The sequence below is a fragment of the Cervus elaphus genome, chromosome 24, assembly GCF_910594005.1.
Source record: "Cervus elaphus chromosome 24, mCerEla1.1, whole genome shotgun sequence".
Classification (NCBI taxonomy): Eukaryota; Metazoa; Chordata; class Mammalia; order Artiodactyla; family Cervidae; genus Cervus; species Cervus elaphus.
The window spans coordinates 62316766-62334611 of NC_057838.1; the positions used below are offsets into that span (position 1 = coordinate 62316766).

At 51.2% G+C, this 17846-nt stretch overlaps 1 protein-coding gene across 5 annotated transcripts in view; it reads left to right on the forward strand.

The window, feature by feature from the left end:
• The window catches only part of PFKFB4 (6-phosphofructo-2-kinase/fructose-2,6-biphosphatase 4), a 39815-nt gene extending 29801 nt beyond the window's left edge, over positions 1–10014 (forward strand). For 3 of the 5 annotated variants that reach the window (XM_043887041.1, XM_043887040.1, XM_043887039.1), the window contains exons 10-13: positions 4034–4138; positions 5963–6260; positions 7377–7441; positions 8065–10014. In XM_043887041.1, coding sequence (XP_043742976.1) covers positions 4034–4138; positions 5963–6260; positions 7377–7441; positions 8065–8124 — 528 coding nt within the window. In that variant the 3' untranslated portion in view covers positions 8125–10014. The remainder of the gene's footprint in view (positions 1–4033; positions 4139–5962; positions 6261–7376; positions 7442–8064) is intronic. The other 2 variants (XM_043887044.1, XM_043887043.1) reach the window with 1 other exon arrangement.
• The last annotated feature ends 7832 nt before the right edge of the window (positions 10015–17846 follow it).

Sequence of the window (17846 nt, forward strand, 5' to 3'; positions counted from 1 at the left end):
CTTTGAGACACTGCTTTCATTTCTTTTTGGTACATATGTAAAAGTGGAATTGCTGGATCATATGGTAATTCTATTTTTATTTTGTTGAGGAACTGCTGTATTTTTTTCCACAGCAACTCCACCTTTATTAATTTCTACCATCAGTGTACGAGGGTTCTAATTTCTCCATATCTGTACCAACACTTGTTATTTTTCTGGGTTTTTTTTTTGACAGACAGTTCTGATGAGTATGAGGTGATATCTCATTTTGGTTTTAATTTGCCATCCTTGCTTTTCGTCCATATTTTTTGGCTATACTTACTCCCTTTTATTATTTTTAAAAAATCTATGTATTTTTGTCTGCTCTGTGTCTTTGTTGCTGTGCCAGCTTTCTCTAGTTGCAGTGAGTGGGGGTTCCTCTTTGTTGCAATTCTCGAGCTTCTCACTGCGGTGGCTTCTCTTGTTGCTGAGCACAGGCTCTAGGGTGCAGGGACTTCAGTAGTTGCAGCACATGGACCGTAGTTACAGTTCCCAGGCTCTGGAGCACAGGATCAATAGTTGTGGTGCCTTAGTTGCTGGTAGCTTAGTTGCTCTGCGGCATGTGTGATCGTCTCAGATCAGAAATTGAACTTGTGTCTCCTGCATTGGCAGGCGATTCTTTACCACTGAACCACCAGGGAAGCCCCACTCTCTTTTATTTTTAACCTCTTTTGTGTCATTTCTTTAGATGAAAGGACCATATCTTTGGTTTATTTTTTGACCTGAGAACTTTTTTCATTTAGGGATTTAAACCCATTTATATTTATTATTACAGTTGCTGTCTTTGTCCTTTTTTTACCCGATGGCTTGCAAATTTCTCTTCATTTCATTTTTTCCCCTGTATAAACATTATCTTTTCTGTGATTTGGAAGGCAAGCATTGTTTTTTATTATTCCAATGTTCATTACTTACAGTTTTTCAAAGATATTCTTAAGTAGAATTCTTGTAAATAAAGGAATAACTAAAATATACTTATCAAAATTAGGAACAGGAAAACAATTCTTGACTCTATTGGGAATTATGAGGACGTATTATTTCTGTTTGTTTCCATCTGCTTATTTTTTTTCCATTACTGTCATTGGGCAGAGTATAGCATCATGGTTTTATTTTTTTAATCTGTTTTAGCTCTTCTTTTTTTTAAATTGTTTTTAACATGTAGAGTATACATATGTGCGTGTGTACTGTCACTTCAGTCACGTCTGACTCTTTGTGACCCTATGGACTGTAGCCTTCCAGGCTCCTCTGTCCATGGGATTCTTCAGGCAAGAATGCTGGAGTGGGTTGCCATTCCCTTCTCCATGTTTTAGCTCTTTAAAGTTGATGAACTCTTTCAAAAGAGTCAGCAATTTTTTGGACCCATTTTATAGGTCCTTTAACCCATTCTGTGGGCTTTCATCAGTTGTGGTTGGTGGGAGTTTTGGGAAGTTGCCAGCCCCGACTTTTTTCTCATGCAGATAACAGCTCCCTGACTCAGGTGAGAGATCTGATATGTACCTTTCAGGGACAAGCATGTGGCTGTAACACTTGGTGTTGCAGAGAACCCTTGATTTTTCTTTTTTCTTTGAAGTTAATCTGATTATTTTCTTAGATGCTGTGGATCCCCTTCTTTATCTGTAGTTTGGAAACTAGTCTACTGATAATATCTATGACCTGTTAGTCATCTTTTCATGGTTGTTCAGTTGCTCAGTCATGTCCGACTCTTTGCGACCCCATGGATTGCAGCACGCCAGGCTTCCCTGTCCTCCTTCATCTGCCAAAGCTTACTCAAACTCATGTCCATTGAGTGGTTGATGCCATTCAACCATCTCATCCTGTGTCGTCCCCTTCTCCTCCTGCCTTCAATCTTTCCCAGCATCAGGGTCTTTTCTAATGAGTCGGCTGTTCGCACCAGGTGGCCAAAGTATTGGAACTTTAGTTTCTGCTTCGGTCCTTCTAATGAATATTCAGGATTGATTTCCTTTAGGATTGACTGGTTTGATCTCCTTGCAGTCCAAGGGATTCTCAAGAGTCTTCTCCAGCACCACATTACAAATTATCAATGCTTCCACGTTCAGCCTTCTTTATGGTCCAGCTCTCACACCCGTACAGGACTACTGGAAAAAACACAGCTTTGACTGGACTGACCTTTGTCAGCAAAGTGATGTCTCTGCTTTTTAATACGTTGTCTAGGTTTGTCATAGCTTTTCTTCCAAGAAAATAAAGTCTGTCACTGTTTCCATTGGTTCCCTATCTATTTGCCATGAAGTGATGGGACCAGATGCCATGATCTTTGTTGTTTTGCTTGTTGAATGTTAAGTCAGCTTTTTCACTCTCCTCTTTCACCTTCATCAAGAGGCTCTTTAGTTCCTCTTTAGGGCCATGGCAATTAAAGCAGAGTCCTACCAACTGAACCTCCAAGGAAATGCCTAAACATTCATATTTCTAGCAACATTCTGTTCATGATGATATATGTATTCCCTAGGATGATAGAGTCTTCTCTACTGTCCTTCATTTCTTTCTGAGCCATCACCCTAATAATTTCTTAGTTCCCTGATCAGGGACTGATCCCAGGCCCTCAGCATTGAGAGTACAGAGCCCTAACCATTAAACAGCCAGGGAATTCCTCCTAATAATGCCCATCTTTTTACCAAATTTCTAGTAACTGCCAGCAATCCTTGACATTCCTTGGCTTATTGGTGCATCACTCTAGTCCCTGTCCCCCTCATCATGTGGCCTTCTTCCCTGTGTGTGTCTCCCTGTGTCTTCACATGGTCTTCTTAAAAGGACACCAGTCATTGGACCTCATCTACTTGATTATATCTGCAAAGACAATTTCCAAATAAGGTCACATTCACAGTTCCCAGGGTCGAGGACTTCAGCATGTCTTTTGGAAGAACACATTCATCTCACAATGGGTAGTTTGTATCTTTGTAAGAATTTTCCTATTTGATCTGAGTTTTCTTATTTCTTGGCATTTTATTGTTGTTCAGTCACTAAGTCATGTCCAACCCTTTGTGAGCTCCTGGACTGCAGCACGCAGGCTCCTCTGTCCTCCACTATATCCCGGAGTTTGCTCAAACTCACGTCTGTTGAGTCAGAAGTGTTCATAACATTCCCTTATAATCTTTTTTGTCTCTATAAGCTTTTTAATAATATCCCTGTTTCATTCCTGGTTTAATAATTTGCAGTATCTTTTTTCCTGTCATCCTAGTAAGAGTTTTATCTTTTCAAAGAACCAACTTTTGATTTTGTTGCTTTTCTCTATTCTCTGTTTTCTATTTCATGAATTTCTGTTTGAATTTGTACTGTTTTCTCCTGCCTGCTTTGGGCTTAGTTTGCTATTTTTCCAGTATCTTAGGGTGGAAGATTTAGATTAGTGATATGAGATCTTTCTATTTTGATATAGACATTTACAGACACAAATGTTCCCCTTTATATTTCCTTTGTGATAGACAACTTTGCCCAAGACTTTGTCTAGGGAAAACAAACAAACACCATAAAACATCTGCTTTTTATTATGGGCGTTTAATTGCTTCCTCTCTAGACATGGCCTGTGTGCTGGGTCTTGGCTTGAGCCTTGGAAGGAGTGACACCAGTCAGACCACACATTTTCCTGGGCTCTTTGGCTTTGTTTTAAAATGGCATTTGTATAGGGGACTCTATGCTGCCCCTGTGTGCAGCCTGAGTGACATGAGTGAACTCTTACTTTGTAACTTGTACAGTAGTCCATGCGCTGCTGTAGCATTTCTAGAGCACAGAAAACAAAAGACACTTTAGAAAAGACACCGAGTTAACATTTCTGTGTGTATTTTTATGGCATAAACTGGCTGGCTGGCTGGATGATGGGGGGGTAGAAAAGACTCGGGACAGCTATTTCCAAGTGCAAGACTGTCCCCCGCTTAGTGTTCGCAGGGCGCCTACTCTTCCCAGCTGGGTTCTAACCTCCAGGCCAGGAAGGCCCCCGTGGCCCAGGAAACGCCCTTCCCCGACCCCCAGGCCTGGAGTGGGCGCTGTGATGACTGTGGTATCTCCCTAGGGCGTCTGTGAGGAAATGACCTACGAGGAGATTCAGGACCATTATCCACTGGAGTTTGCCCTGCGAGACCAAGACAAGTACCGGTACCGGTACCCCAAGGGGGAGGTAGGTGGGATTTGGGGGCTTACTCCCTGCCACCGGCTGCCTGTCGATGGCTGAGGGCCCTGAGGGGCTCTGCAGCTGCATGGGCAGCAGGAGGGGCCTGGCCTCAGAGGTCGGCCACCTGGGTGTGTGTGGTCTCCGTACTTCCCGGCCGTGGCCCAGGCTGCAGGCCCCTCCTTGGGTGGGGGATGGCCAGTGCTGCCCCCATCTTTACTCTCCCTTCTTGGGCTGACTCCATCCTCCCTGCCGCTCCAGACACCACCCCCAGCCCTGAATCCAGACCTAGGGATTCCGCTTCCCCAGATGAGTCGTGGCCACCACAAGTCACCTGCCCTGTCACCTCCCCTCAGACTGGCTCTTGCCTCAGCCCAGGTCCTGGGTAGAGATGGCGTCACCTGGGACTTGTGTGTCTTCTGCGGCTCGGAGGTGACCTGGGGCAGTGGCCAAACAAAAGCACCTCCCACAGACATAGCTCTCTGTGTGTACACGCATCCGTGTATCCACGCAGGAGCCCCTGGGTGTACACACATCCGCGTACCCACGCAGGAGCCCCTGGGTGTACACGCATCCGCGTACCCACGCAGGAGCCCCTGGGTGTACACGCATCCGCGTACCCACGCAGGAGCCCCTGGGTGTACACGCATCCGCGTACCCACCCAGGAGCCCCTGGGTGTACACGCATCCGCGTACCCACCCAGGAGCCCCTGGGTGTACACGCATCCGCGTACCCACCCAGGAGCCCCTGGGTGTACACGCATCCGCGTACCCACCCAGGAGCCCCTGGGTGTACACGCATCCGCGTACCCACCCAGGAGCCCCTGGGTGTACACGCATCCGCGTACCCACCCAGGAGCCCCTGGGTGTACACGCATCCGCGTACCCACCCAGGAGCCCCTGGGTGTACACGCATCCGCGTACCCACGCAGGAGCCTCTGGCCCAAATGCCAGACTGTGCTATCCTTGGGGACAGGACAGCTCCGGGTAGCATCAATGTTTCCCCACATCTTACTGTGAGGAAATTTAGAAGCAGCCCAGATAACAGTGAAAAGAAACAGAGTAGCTGACTGCTCAGAGGATAGGGCTGGGTCTGGGGTGGGGGTGGGGGAGGGTGGCAGGAACTGGTAGGACAGTTAGTTGCCAAAAGAATCAATCTAGGATTTCCCCCAGAAACCCCAGGCACCCACACACATCAGGTTGGTGTTATTCCCAATCAAAGTGCAAGCCCAATGCAGCTCCAAGCTTGAGATCTTTATTTTTTTTCCCTCTGATAGGACTGCTCACTCTGTGCAAAGAGGGGTGAACCCCCAGGGCTGGGTCTCCTAGTGTAAAGCTCTGAACGTGCTAGGCCCCAAGGTTGGTCCATGGGCTCCCTCATGGCACCTGGGAGGTGTACTGGACTGTGAGGGTCTTTCCTGGGAGCTCAGGTATTCTGACAGGCTGCACTGTGGGACGTTTGGGGGCTTTCTTTCCCCGCCCCCCAAGGCTCATTCTTTGCACTTTGTGTGCTGTGGGCAGTCAGGGAGCAGTGTCTTTTCCACCAATCATCAGTGGACAGCATGTGAATTCCAGCAGCTGAGGGTTCAGCGAACGGCCCAGAGTCGGCAGGGAGGTGGTCCCTTGGATGCAGCCTGAACCCCAGTCCTGCCCTCTTGATCCTACTGGGAGCTGGCCCTGGGATGGGGGAGGTGATCCCTTTGTCGGACTGCTAGTCCTCCCCAACCTCCCAGAAGGGCGAGGCATTCCAGGAGAATGTAGCCCCCTCCCTAGGTCGTGTCCATGCCTACGCCCGGAGCTGGGCTAAGAGATGCCTCCCACTTGCTCTTACAGTCCTACGAGGACCTAGTCCAGCGACTCGAGCCTGTCATCATGGAGCTGGAGCGGCAAGAGAATGTGCTGGTCATCTGCCACCAAGCTGTGATGCGCTGCCTCCTGGCCTACTTCCTTGACAAGGCGGCAGGTGTGGACACGGCCCCCACTGGGGGAGGTGGGGTGTGTGTGAGAGATCACGGGGGACTGTCACCTGCTCCTCCCCGGTGCCAGCCCTTCCTGCCTGTGTCCACAGAGCAGCTGCCCTACCTCAAGTGTCCGCTGCACACGGTCCTGAAGCTGACCCCCGTGGCTTACGGTAAGGGAGCTTTCCGCACGCTGACCTGGTGGCCAGCCTGGCTCTCTACACGGTTCCTTGACTGCAAACCCCTCCCTTGAAAATTCTATTAGAAGCTCATTCCTCCTGCTGCCACCCACCACTTTTTCCTGGTTTGCTTTTTCTTTTCTATATATCACAAATAATGCTTTTAATTATTTCAATTCTCACAGCACTGACATAACAGAAACTGCCAAATCCATGTTTTTGTTTAGTCGCTAACTCTGTCTGACTCTTGGGATCCCATGGACTGTAGCCCACCAGGCTCCGCTGTCCATGGGATTTCCCAGGCAAGATCCAGTGTGCTTTTTTTTTTTCCCTTGGAAGGATAACACCCCAGTTTGCTTTTTAATTTTTTTGTTTTAATTCCTGTGGCCACAGGAGGCCTCCCTGGTTATATTTCCTTAACCATCACCAACCCACAGGAAGGACTTTTCTACTGGTTTTTCTAGAATCCCCCACAAAGCCCCATGGCACCCAGTACCTGAACCTTAGAATATGTACTTCTGCCTTGGGCTCTGCCAGCGGAGGCCTCGGGCAGCTTCCTAACCTCCTTGGTCTTGATTCCTCCCCTTCAGCACTGGGAGAGGCACCCCCATACATGGTTGGGTCCTTGGGGCAATAATTGCAAAGTTCAGTGGTAGCTGATGTCATTATAATGTATGTTAATCCCCTCGTCCCCCCTTTGCACTGAGCGTCTGGTATCATGGTGATTCAGCCTCGTGTGTGCGACAGGGCTGGGCATGGTGGTTTGGGGGCCCTGAGGACTGTGCATAACGACCCCTCACTGAGCTTGGCTTGTTGCTCCACAGACCACCCTCCGCCCCCGAGGTAGGCCTCTTGTCCTCAGCGTGGCTCTGCCTGGTGCCTGGGCTCCTTGCTGAGCCTGCTCTGGGCAGTGGCATGGAGGCTTGGGCCTGACAAGGTGCCTCATCCTTCCCCAGGGGGCCCCCAGAAATGCATAAGGTGGGAGGTCTGGGGTAAGGCTGAGGCTATGCTCGGTCCCCAGCACCCCAAGATGTCTCCTGGGAGAAGCTTCTACCTGTGGCCCAACTGCCTTTCAGGAGGGGAAATGGATGTGCGTCTTCCCTTTGGCAGGTTGTAAAGTGGAGTCCATATTCCTGAATGTGGCAGCCGTGAACACACACCGAGACAGGCCTCAGGTAGCAGCGGGGTCACTGCTGGGGTGGTGGGCATGTTCCTGGGGGTCCAGACACAGCCAGCGCCACGGCCAGCCCAGCTGGGGGGCCTCCTGAGTGAACTTGAGTTCTCTGTTGGTTTCGGCGGGGGTGGTGGTGGTTTCAGGACATGCCGGGGGCCCAGGGCCCCGGCTCTCAGGGAACAGACCAGCTGCAGACCAAGAGATGCCCACAGGCTGCTGGGCCCATATCTGACACCTGCCCACTGACACCCAGGAGCTGGTCCCCTTCCCGCCCCCCTAATGAGGATATAATCCCAGCTAGGTGTGTCTCCCCACCTGACCCAGACCTGAGGCAGGAAGAGGGGATGGCCTCACTCTGGGTAACCCCTGACCTGCCTGCAAGGAGCAAGCAGTAACTGGAGGGGCCCTCCCCCTCCCACCTTTATTCTGGTGTCTGTCCACCCACCACGTGCCAAGCGACTCTTGACCCCTGACTCTTAGGGAAGGCCGGGCTGTAAGTCCTGCAGCTGGGGCTCCTCAGGGTGAGAATGTGAGTCCAGCAGCCGCAGTGATGAGCAGAGCAGACAGCAGTGTCTGTCTCTTCTTGGCACAGGGTCAGTGTTCTGTGTGTCTATTTTTGTGCAGAATGTAGACATCTCTCGGCCTCCGGAGGAAGCCCTCGTCACGGTCCCGGCTCACCAGTGACCGCATCTTGTCCACTGTGACCCCCAGGCGGGCGTCGATCCCTGTGGAGGGCAGTCATTCCAGGCCCACTGGTGTGTGTGTCAGTCACCGCCCAGGAAACGCCCTCAGAGCCATGATTGGCTGGTGGCACCCAGAAGCCCCGCCCCAGCCCACCTGTTTCCTTGTTGGCAGCCACAGGGCTGTATACGTGGTGTCTGACCTGCTGCTGAGCATCCCTCGGCCTGAACGAGTCTGCCCCCCTGGCCGGTGAGAGGGCTCCCGCACCTGCTCCTCCTGTTCTCTCTCACCGGCCGGGGCGGGGGCTTGTGAAGCATGAAACCCCAAAAATGTGAAACGGGAAGCACTTGCTGTGATGTTTTCAGCTACCAAGGCTATGCTGCCTGGGTGGACCTGGGGACCCTGCCTGGGTTCTGCTGCCCTTTCTGCAGTCACTTCTGGAGCCAGAGGCAAGATCTTCAGGGAATCCTGAGCTGCTTCTCCCTCCGTCAGCGGAAGTAAACCCTCTCCAGCCCACCCCGCCAGGAGCTGAAGAGCCTCCACCACGGCAGGCAGCCCCCTCCATGGGCTAGACCCTGGGGTCCGTGCGTCTGCATCAGCAGACGCTTGGGAAAGCAGTATGTTCACTTCTGCACGTGGGGATACCCAGAAACACACAGGGAGGGGTCATTGGTGGTCACCCTTTCCCAATGATGCCTACACTGGAATACTTGTGGGACCCGGTGGCCAAGGCCACCCCTGCCCCAAATGCTCTCATGGTGCAACGTGTAAGATGGTGCAACACATAAAGACATAAGGACAGAGCTGTTGTACGCGTCCCCCTTCCCAGTGCTCGAGGGAGAGGCTGCCCTCTTCCGCTCCCAGCTGTGCCACCAGCTACCTCGAGTGCAGCTGCTGGTGTCCACGCATGAGTATACACCAGTGGCCACACCTGCATTTGCTGTGAAGGATTTGGAAAGCCTGTCCTGGCGTTCATTGACTTCTACCTGGGGGATGAAGCCTGGGAATGGTGGGAGCCTGAGTCAGCCCCTGGTCTGGGAGGATTTTCCCAGCCACGTCATCACTTTTGATTCTTGTACAAAAGAGCCTGATGAAAACGATCTCGGGAAGCCTGCCATCATGCCCCTGAGTTCTCTGGAGCCCAGAGAGGTGGGCTGGGCAGTAGATTCCAGCTCCATTTTGTAGCTGGGAGAACAGACTGGCCAGCATCTTGTGAGGCTGGGTGAGAAAGTGTGTGGATTTGTAGTTGGATGTGCTGCTGCTGTCCATGGGTGGTGGTCCTGGGTGAAGTCAGGCCCCAGGATCCCGTGACCCTGGCCTGGGCTGATGGCCTCAAGTGCCGCAGCAGCTCTGGCAAGTCAGGGTGGGGAGATGCCCAGGACAGGGCTGTGGTGGGACACTCCATTGGAGCCCCAAGCTCCTTAGACCTGGGGCCAGTGGGCCACCTGCTGCCTTTGGGACTTGGGGACTGCAGCCTTTGCTTCTGTGGCCGCCTTGGTCTTGGTGACTTCCGGCCATGCTTACTTATTGCCCATAGTGGGTCCCTTTTCAGTGGCATGTCCATCTAGATGTCACCACCTCTCCGGGACCTCAGGCTCACTGAGGTGAAACCAGCGAGGCCTCTTCTCTCTGTTCAGAGGGCTGCCAGGGCCAGGTGTGTCACAGGACTGGGAGGGGGCGGAGGGAGGTCTGGGATCCCAGCAGGGGCTCACCCTGAGCCGGCTCTCTGTCTGGGCAGCATCCACCTGGCCAGCTGCCCGCTTACAGCCGGGACGGTCCATGTGGTCCTATTACAGACATTTTTCCTCCTTGTCCTGGAATGGATGTTGTTGGAACTCAGCCACTCGTCACACTGTGTCCAACACTCTCTGCAATAAATACTTAAAAAAGAAAGAACACCCTAATGTTGTGTCTTGTGGCCAGGTCTCCCTTGGTGAGGTATTCTTTCCAGCAGCTTACAGACCCCCATGCTGCGCTCTCTCCCAGAAAGTCTGGGTGGGACCCTTCGTCTAGCTCCCACTGCCATGCCTGCCCATCCTGGGAGCAGAAACTGTTCTGCCCTGGAGTGAGCCCTGGGCAGGGCCCGAGTTTTCTCTGGGCCAACCCAGGTTGCTGGGCCCTTACCACTGGGTGAGAAACAGACATAGCGGGGATCTGGGGTCCCTAGAAATGTGGGTCCTTAATACTGGCATCCTTTGGGAGGGGTTGAGGATAGAGGGGGTACACAAGGCTGTGGGTGGAGCGTGTTGGCTGGTTCTCTGGTGTTTGTTGCTTCTGGCCTGGGGAAGATGGTGACAAGGGGTACCCTTTCCTCTGCCTCAGAATTTTTTTCCCTTGTGCAATAAAAAAATTTTTTTTAAGATTTTGGGCGGAGTAGGGAAAAATATTTTTTTCACGGGGGTGTAGTTGATTTATGTGTTTCAGGTGTACAACATAGTGATTCACTTGTGCATATATTCATTCTTCTCATGTTCTTCTCCCATGTAGGTTATTACAGAGTGTTGAGAACAGTTCCCTGTGTTCTACAGTAGGTCCTCGTTATCTATTTTATATATGGTGCATGTTAATCCCAAGTTTCTAATTTATCCCTCCCTCCCACGCCTTAGGATTTTGTTGGACTTCATATACCTTCTTCCCTGATAGGGCTTCCCTGGTACCTCAGTTGGTAAAGAATCCGCCTGCAATGCAGAAGACTCCAGTTCGATCCCTGGGTTGGGAAGATCCCCTAGAGAAGGGAAAGGCTACCCACTCCAGTATTCTGGCCTGGAGAATTCCATGGACTATATAGTCCATGAGTGGGGTCCAGACACGACTAAGTGACTTTCATTTTATTTATTTATACACCTTCTGCCCCGGGGCTGGGGTATTGGCAGCATGGTTCCTCCAGGGACGTGATGAAGCTGGGCGTGGCTGGGTGCCCGCACGTGCCTCTCCTAGCGTGTCAGGGCAGAGGGTGCCTGTGTTACAGCAGATGACGGGAACTAGGCTCTGAGTGATGCCAGCTATGACCATCTTCCTGATATGTGAGGTTACTGTCCCCACCTTGTCCCTGGGCGTAGAGTTCCTGGAGTGGATACCTGACCTCCTTGAAGGGTTCCTAGCACTCTTTTTTTTTTTTTTCCAAGTTTTTATTGAATTTGTTACAATATTGCTTTTGTTTTATGCTTTGTTTTTTTGGCCGCAAGGTATGTGGGATCTTAGCTCCCAGACCAGGGATCGAACCTGCATCCCCTATGTTGGAAGGCGAAGTCTTAACCACTGGGCCACCAGGGAAGTCCCCTTCCTAGTCCTTTTTGAAGGTTTTGAAGTTTTTAAGAGCAAAGCAACCACAGAAGAACTGAAATATAACACTACCAGAATTTTAATTCAGGTCCACTATTCTAACACACACACACACAATCTAGAAAGAGCGATGATATATGGTTATGCTGAAGAATTTTAAGATAGGATCAGAGGATATTTGGATAGAAATGTTACAAAGACAGGTTTCAACAACATTTGAATTATCTTTATAATCGGCTTGTATATTACACGTTAATAATATATAATTATCACCTTTAAGGTGAGTGTTGCCATGTTTGGTTTAGACCAATCACTATTCATCCCCTGAGGCTGGGCACATTGTTGTTTAAGCAAAAATTGTTCCATTAAAAGTGGAAAATGGCTTTGTGGTAGACCAAAAGTGGTGTCTGCCAAACCCTGGCTAATGGCCACAGGTCCCTTTGGGAAGGCTTGTGAGGAAAGTGCTGGCATGAAGCTGGGCTGTTTTCACAGGGCCCACCTTAACGGGCACCCACCCTGCTTCCTTCAATGATCTCTGGGATTGTGAACTGATCTGATCTGGAAAATTAGTGAGAGATCCTGTCCTCTGCAGTTAGGTCTCTGGTCATCAGACTTCTGGTTCTCTTGTCGTACTTATCCGGTAGGATTCTACTGGCTTCCCATCAGTTTTGGTCCTAGGGGCCTGTTGATCCTGGCCAAAGGCAGGTGTCGTAAATTAAGATGAAGTCATACTGGAGCAGGGTGTGACCCTAATCCAAAATTCCCTAGCACCTTCAGAGACAGCATGGCTTCAAACGTCCAGCCTCCACAACTATGAGACAGTAAGTTTCTGTGTTTGGAGCCACTCAGAGTCTGGTACTTTGTTATAGCTGCCCTAGCAAATGGAAACTTCTCAGCAATGGACTTCCCAAAGCCTCGGTGAAGGGAGTATCTCTTGGGTCCTCTCCAGGGACTCAGGGAAAAGGTGAGTTGTCCTGGATCAATTTAGCCCAACATTTATTTTGAATGAATGTGTGAATCTTTCCAAAGCTTTGGATTCTTTACATTATACCAGGAAGCAACTGACATCTCAACTGCATTTAGTGAGACCCAGTTTTCATTTCAGTCAAGCAGCCAGACTTGCAGAACAACCCCCAGTAGCTTAACGCTAGCACATTGAATCCCAAGTTTTGGGTAAGATCGCCTATATTGATAAATTCTGCCCTAAGATGCCTACATGAAGTCTCTACCCACATAAAGTCTGTATATTTTAGCTAATGTAAAATACCAAAGTCTTAAGTTTCCTCTGATACGTAAGCCATCCCCTGGGTTTAACTTTGTAATAAGGTCTCCACACATGCTGGAATCCATCTCTAATTTAAGAAGGAGTCAGGGAGAGGGGCTTGAGAAGACTTGACTCCCCTTGCAAAGAAACGTCTTCATGAGGTATGAGGGGAGGACACCTTGGTTAGATGGGCAAGGGAGACATGGAGAAGGGGTGGAAGTTGGTGGCAATCTGATTCCCCTGATTCTTTCATATGCATCTTCATCTCACTTAATTCATCAACTTGGCACATAAAGTGCCTGCCATGTGCTAAGCAGTAGGAATACAGCAGTAAGTGAAAGTGTTAGTCATCAGTCATGTTCGACTCTGCGACCCCATGAACTGTAGCCCGCCAGGCTCCTCAGTCCATGGGATTCTCCAGGCAAGAATACTGGAGTGGGTTGCCATTGCCTTCTCCAGGGAATCTTCCCAACCTGGGTCTCCTGCATCACAGACAGATTTTTTACCATCTGAGCCACGAGGGAAGCCCCACAGGAGCAAACTCCCTGCCTCACAATGCTGACTTTCTGGTGTTGGGAGACACAGCAGAGAGATGAGTAAGGATGTAGTGCATTAGGAGGTCCCTGGCAGTTCAATGGTTAAGGATCCAAGCTGCCAATGCAAGGGGTGGGGGTTTGATCCCAGGTCGGTGAACTAGGATCCCGCATAACACGGGGTGCAGTGAAAAGATTAAAAAAGAAAAAGATGTAGTGTAGTAGAGGGTGCTGGGACAGAGCAGAGGGCTTGGGACAGGGTTGTAAGAATGTAAGAAGGCCTCACTGAGAAGGCAGTCAATGTCCTGAATGTATTAAGTACATTTTCGCCTTATGACATTTTCAACTTACAGGGGGCTTATCAGGATGTAGACCCATTGTAAGTCGGGGAAGACCTGTCCCACGCTGGCAGTGATGGCTGTTCTAGTTTTGTCTCAGCCTACCAGGGCTGCCAAAACCTCTCTCTTCATCTTGGCTGGATTTCCACTGCCTCTGGCTCCAACCAGGCAAACGTCCAGTCCGGATGCACCCCCATTTCCCTGGTCACCTGCTGACAGTTTTATCAGGTGGAAGAAACTGACTCTAATCAGAAGTGGGATTTATGAAAAGGAACGTGTGTTCCTCCCAGAACCACCGAGGGCGCAGGAGGACAAGACAGAGAGGTCATGCCCACATCACAGTTCTTCTCTGGCGGACACTGCGGGCTGCTGCCCAGCTGCCAGGACCCCCACCACAGCAGAGGCTCTGCTGTCCTGCCACTGGTCACCAGCCCCCTGAGCATGCCTCAGGGAAGGGACCTCTGACCCCAGGAGGGTACGTCTGATTGACTGGACAAAGGAAGCTGAAAAGTGCATCAAGCGTTTCTGCCTTCTGATATGGAGGAAGCTGATGGCGGGGGAGCGGGGGGGTGGGGTGGGCAGGCGCTGGTGAAGAGGAAGAGCATGGGGCCTGTGCTGTGCTCCGCTTAGCTCTCATGCTCCTGGCGTGGAAGTCCTGGAGAGCACAGGCTTTCTGGGCGTCACTGGGTATTGCTCTGGCCCCAGGCAGAGTTCCCATCTATAGCGTGGCTGCCACACTCTGTGTGTAAAGGTTCCAGCAGAAAATAGTCATTCTTTTTTTCTTTAAAATGCTTAGTTACTTATTTTAGGCTGTGCTGGGTCTGAGTTGCAGCACGTGGGATCTAGTTCCCTGACCAGGGATCAAACCCACCCCCCTGGATTGTGAGCATGGGGTCCCAACCATAGAACCACCAGGGAAGATCTCAGGAAATAGTCATTCTTAACAATGCTTATTAGAGGAGACCTCACTAAAAGGGCCCTTTACAGATCTGTGGGTGGATCTGGGTGAAGCACCCAGGGCTAGCATCATCCCTAGGCCTCGTGGACTGAAGAAAAATGCAAAACCTGAAAGTTGTGAGTTAAGTTTTATTCAGGGACCTTAATGAAGACAAAAGCCCATAAGACAGCATCTCAGAAAGCACTGAGGAGTTGCTCTGAAGATGTAAGGGAGGAGCCAGGATATACAGGCATATTTTGCTAGCAAAAACAAAAACATGTAGATTACTATCACAAAGAACCGACACCTCAAATGAATGATTCCAGCCCTGGTTTTTCTATGTAAGGGAAGATGCAAGGACTGGGTTCATTGGAATTATTCCTTAGATATGCATCTTCACTGTCCAGGGTCAGTGTCCAGACTGCAGAAGGCTTCCTGATTTTCTCATCCCGAATTCCCCTCAGGTGCACCGTCCAAGGTCTGCTGCGATAGTTAATGGCTAGATTCTTGTAGAACTGGGATGAAAGTGAAAGTGTTAGTTGCTCGGTTGTGTCCAACTCTTTGTGACCCCAAGGACCTTAGCCCCACCTTGTCCATGGGATTCTCCAGACAAAGATACTGTAGTGGGTTGCCATTCCCTTCTCCAGGGGATCTTCCCGATCCAGGGATCAAACCCTGGTCTCCTGCATTACAGGCGGGTTCTTTACCATCTGAGCCACCAGGGAAGAAAGAAAGAGAACTGAGATAGTGCGCAACATTCTTCACAGGAGTGTTGGGTAATGTTTCCTGTCTACAGCCTGCAGGGTCAAGGCTCAGGAGGGGAAGGGTTACTGGAACCTGGTGGGAACCCCCCTTTCCCACTGGCCCCTGACCTCCTATTCAGTTGCTGTGAGCCACAACTCAGTTGCAGCAACCTATTCAGTTGCTATGAGCTGTAACTGAGTTACAGAGGGGTCTCTTCAATCAGTCCCTCCCTGGGGCTCTCAAGATAAAAATCTCAGTTTCTCAGCATGTGGCTCTGAATGGAAGGAGGCAGGGAGCTGTAGCTGAGGGAGTGGGGTGGGGGTGTGTGTGTCTGATTGCCCCCAGGAGCTTTCAGGAAGGATTAGGGAAGGAAGAGCCCCACCCATGTACTCTCCTCCCACCTTCTGACCTCCTGCAGCTGCCTTCTGTTGACTCTTTAGAGGAAGGGAGAGAGAGAAAGAGGGAGCCCCAGGACGGGGTAGGGTAGAGGAAGGATGTACAGGGAAGAGTAGAAGACAGGCTGGAACACCCTCGAGTATGCTCCTGGCAGAGGTAGATGCACCAGCAGCTGTAGTCCAGCATGGTCAGTGCTGGGGCAGTGAGGGCAGGGTGAGCGCAAACCACAGACAGAACTGTGGGTGCTGTCAGCCCATCCCCTGGGGGTAGTGATTTCTGGGCTGGTTCTCAGGGGAAAGTGGTCCATGGGCTAGAGGAGATCCTTTATTTCCTTTTCCAGTTGTTATCAAGCACCCGCTGTGTGCACGGCCCTGTGCTGGATAACAAGACATAGTCCCAGCCTCACTTAGCCCCCAGAGTAGCAGAAGACACCCACATAACCCCAAGGTGTGGTGCTGGGCTGGGGGTCACAAGGACTGTGGGAACACCTAGGGGAGTCCTAACCCAGACTTGGCATCTCCAGAGGCTTCTTAGAGGAGGAGCTGTTTAAGCTGGGAGCCAGGGAGGGTGGGGGAATGTGCGTGGTGGATGCAGAGAGCAGGGAGGCACACGGAGCCCCAGTCAGTGCAGGAACTGAAATCGGGACTCTGTCTTAGGAGCTGTGGGCTTCCCAGGTGGCTCAGTGGTAAAGAATCCACCTGCCAATGCAGGAGACCTGGGTTCGATCCCTGGGTTGGGAAGATCCCCTAGAGAATAAAATGGCAACCCACTCCAGTATCCTATCCTGGGAAATCCCATCGATAGCCTGACGGGCTACAATCCATGGGGTCACAGAGTCAAGACACGACTGAGTGACTAACACTTTCACATGGTCAAGCTAGGTCCACAAATTAGTGTGGTTTTTTTTTTTGGCTGTTCTGGGTCTTCGTTGCCGTGCGGGATTTTCTCTTGTGGAGAGAAGGGGCTGCTTGCTAGTTCCGGTTCTCACTGTTGTGGAGTGGGCTTCCCTGGTGGCTCAGACTGGAAAGAATCTGCCTGCAATGCAGGTGGACCCAGGTTGGATCCCAGCGTTGGAAAGTTCCCCTGGAGGAGGGCTTGACAACCCACTCCAGTGTTCTTGCTTGGAGAATTCTATGGACAGAGGAGCCTGACAGGGTCACAAACAAGTTGGGCACGACTGAGCGACCAACACTTTTCACTTGTGGAGCCTGGGCTCTAGAGCACAGGCTCAGTAGCTGTAGGGCACGGGCTTAGTTGCTCCGCAGCCTGTGAGATCTTCCCAGATCAGGGATCAATCTGGTGCCTCCTGCATCGCGGGTGGCTTCTTTCCTGCTGAGCCACCAGGGAAGACCCTCAGCAAAGTGTTTTCAAAGGCCAGGTGAAGGACAGGATCGCAGGACATGTCATCAGCACATGTGCAGTTCGGATTGATGGATGGTGAGATAACAGGGTGGCATCACAGGTGTTAACCATCCTGGGGCTACCTGGGCCTGATCATCAAGTAGTTACTTTTTCCCATTTGGTGGTAGTTTTAACAACTATAAAACAACTCAGGAAATGTGGATCAGATAGTATTATCTAGGAACTTCTGAGAGGAGCGACGCAGCAGAGGACATGGGGAAGAGGTCTGTCTTGGGAAGTCCCCTTAGGGTCCTGTTCCTTTCCATCCTAACCCACAATGAGGGGGCGGTCAGCCGGGGCCCCACCTCAGGGTGCCCTATGAGAGCCCAGTGCTCTGGCAGCCCCCAAGGATTTGGGCCAGCTGGCCCAACCCCGAGCCAGGTGTGTCTGGAAGCATCTAGTTCCTTTCCCTTAGGCCGAGCCAGGCTTGCCCTGAGGCAGGGGTGAGCCTGCCTGGCATCAGGGTAAGGAGACCTCAGGGATAGGCGTGTCACCCCAGGAGGCAGGGCGATGGAGTATCCTCGGAGATGGGGTCCCCCAGAAGCCTCCGAACTAGGCTTTCAGAAGGGAACCTGTGTCTGTTAGGCGCCTACTGTGTGCGGAGGTCTGCTCCGGGCGCTGTCGCGGTCCCACTCGGTCCTCAGGTACCTCCCGAGGACCGAGGATGTCCGGGCAGGTGGGGAACCGGAGGGGCGGGGAGGGGCTCCATCCCGGCTTAGCCTGCAGCACCCAATGGGCGCTCAAGTGTTAGTAAGCTGATCCCCGCGAAGACCCCTCTCCGGACCCGAGGGCGGGGGCCGGGATGGGAGCGCACAAGGGCCCCCGAGAGA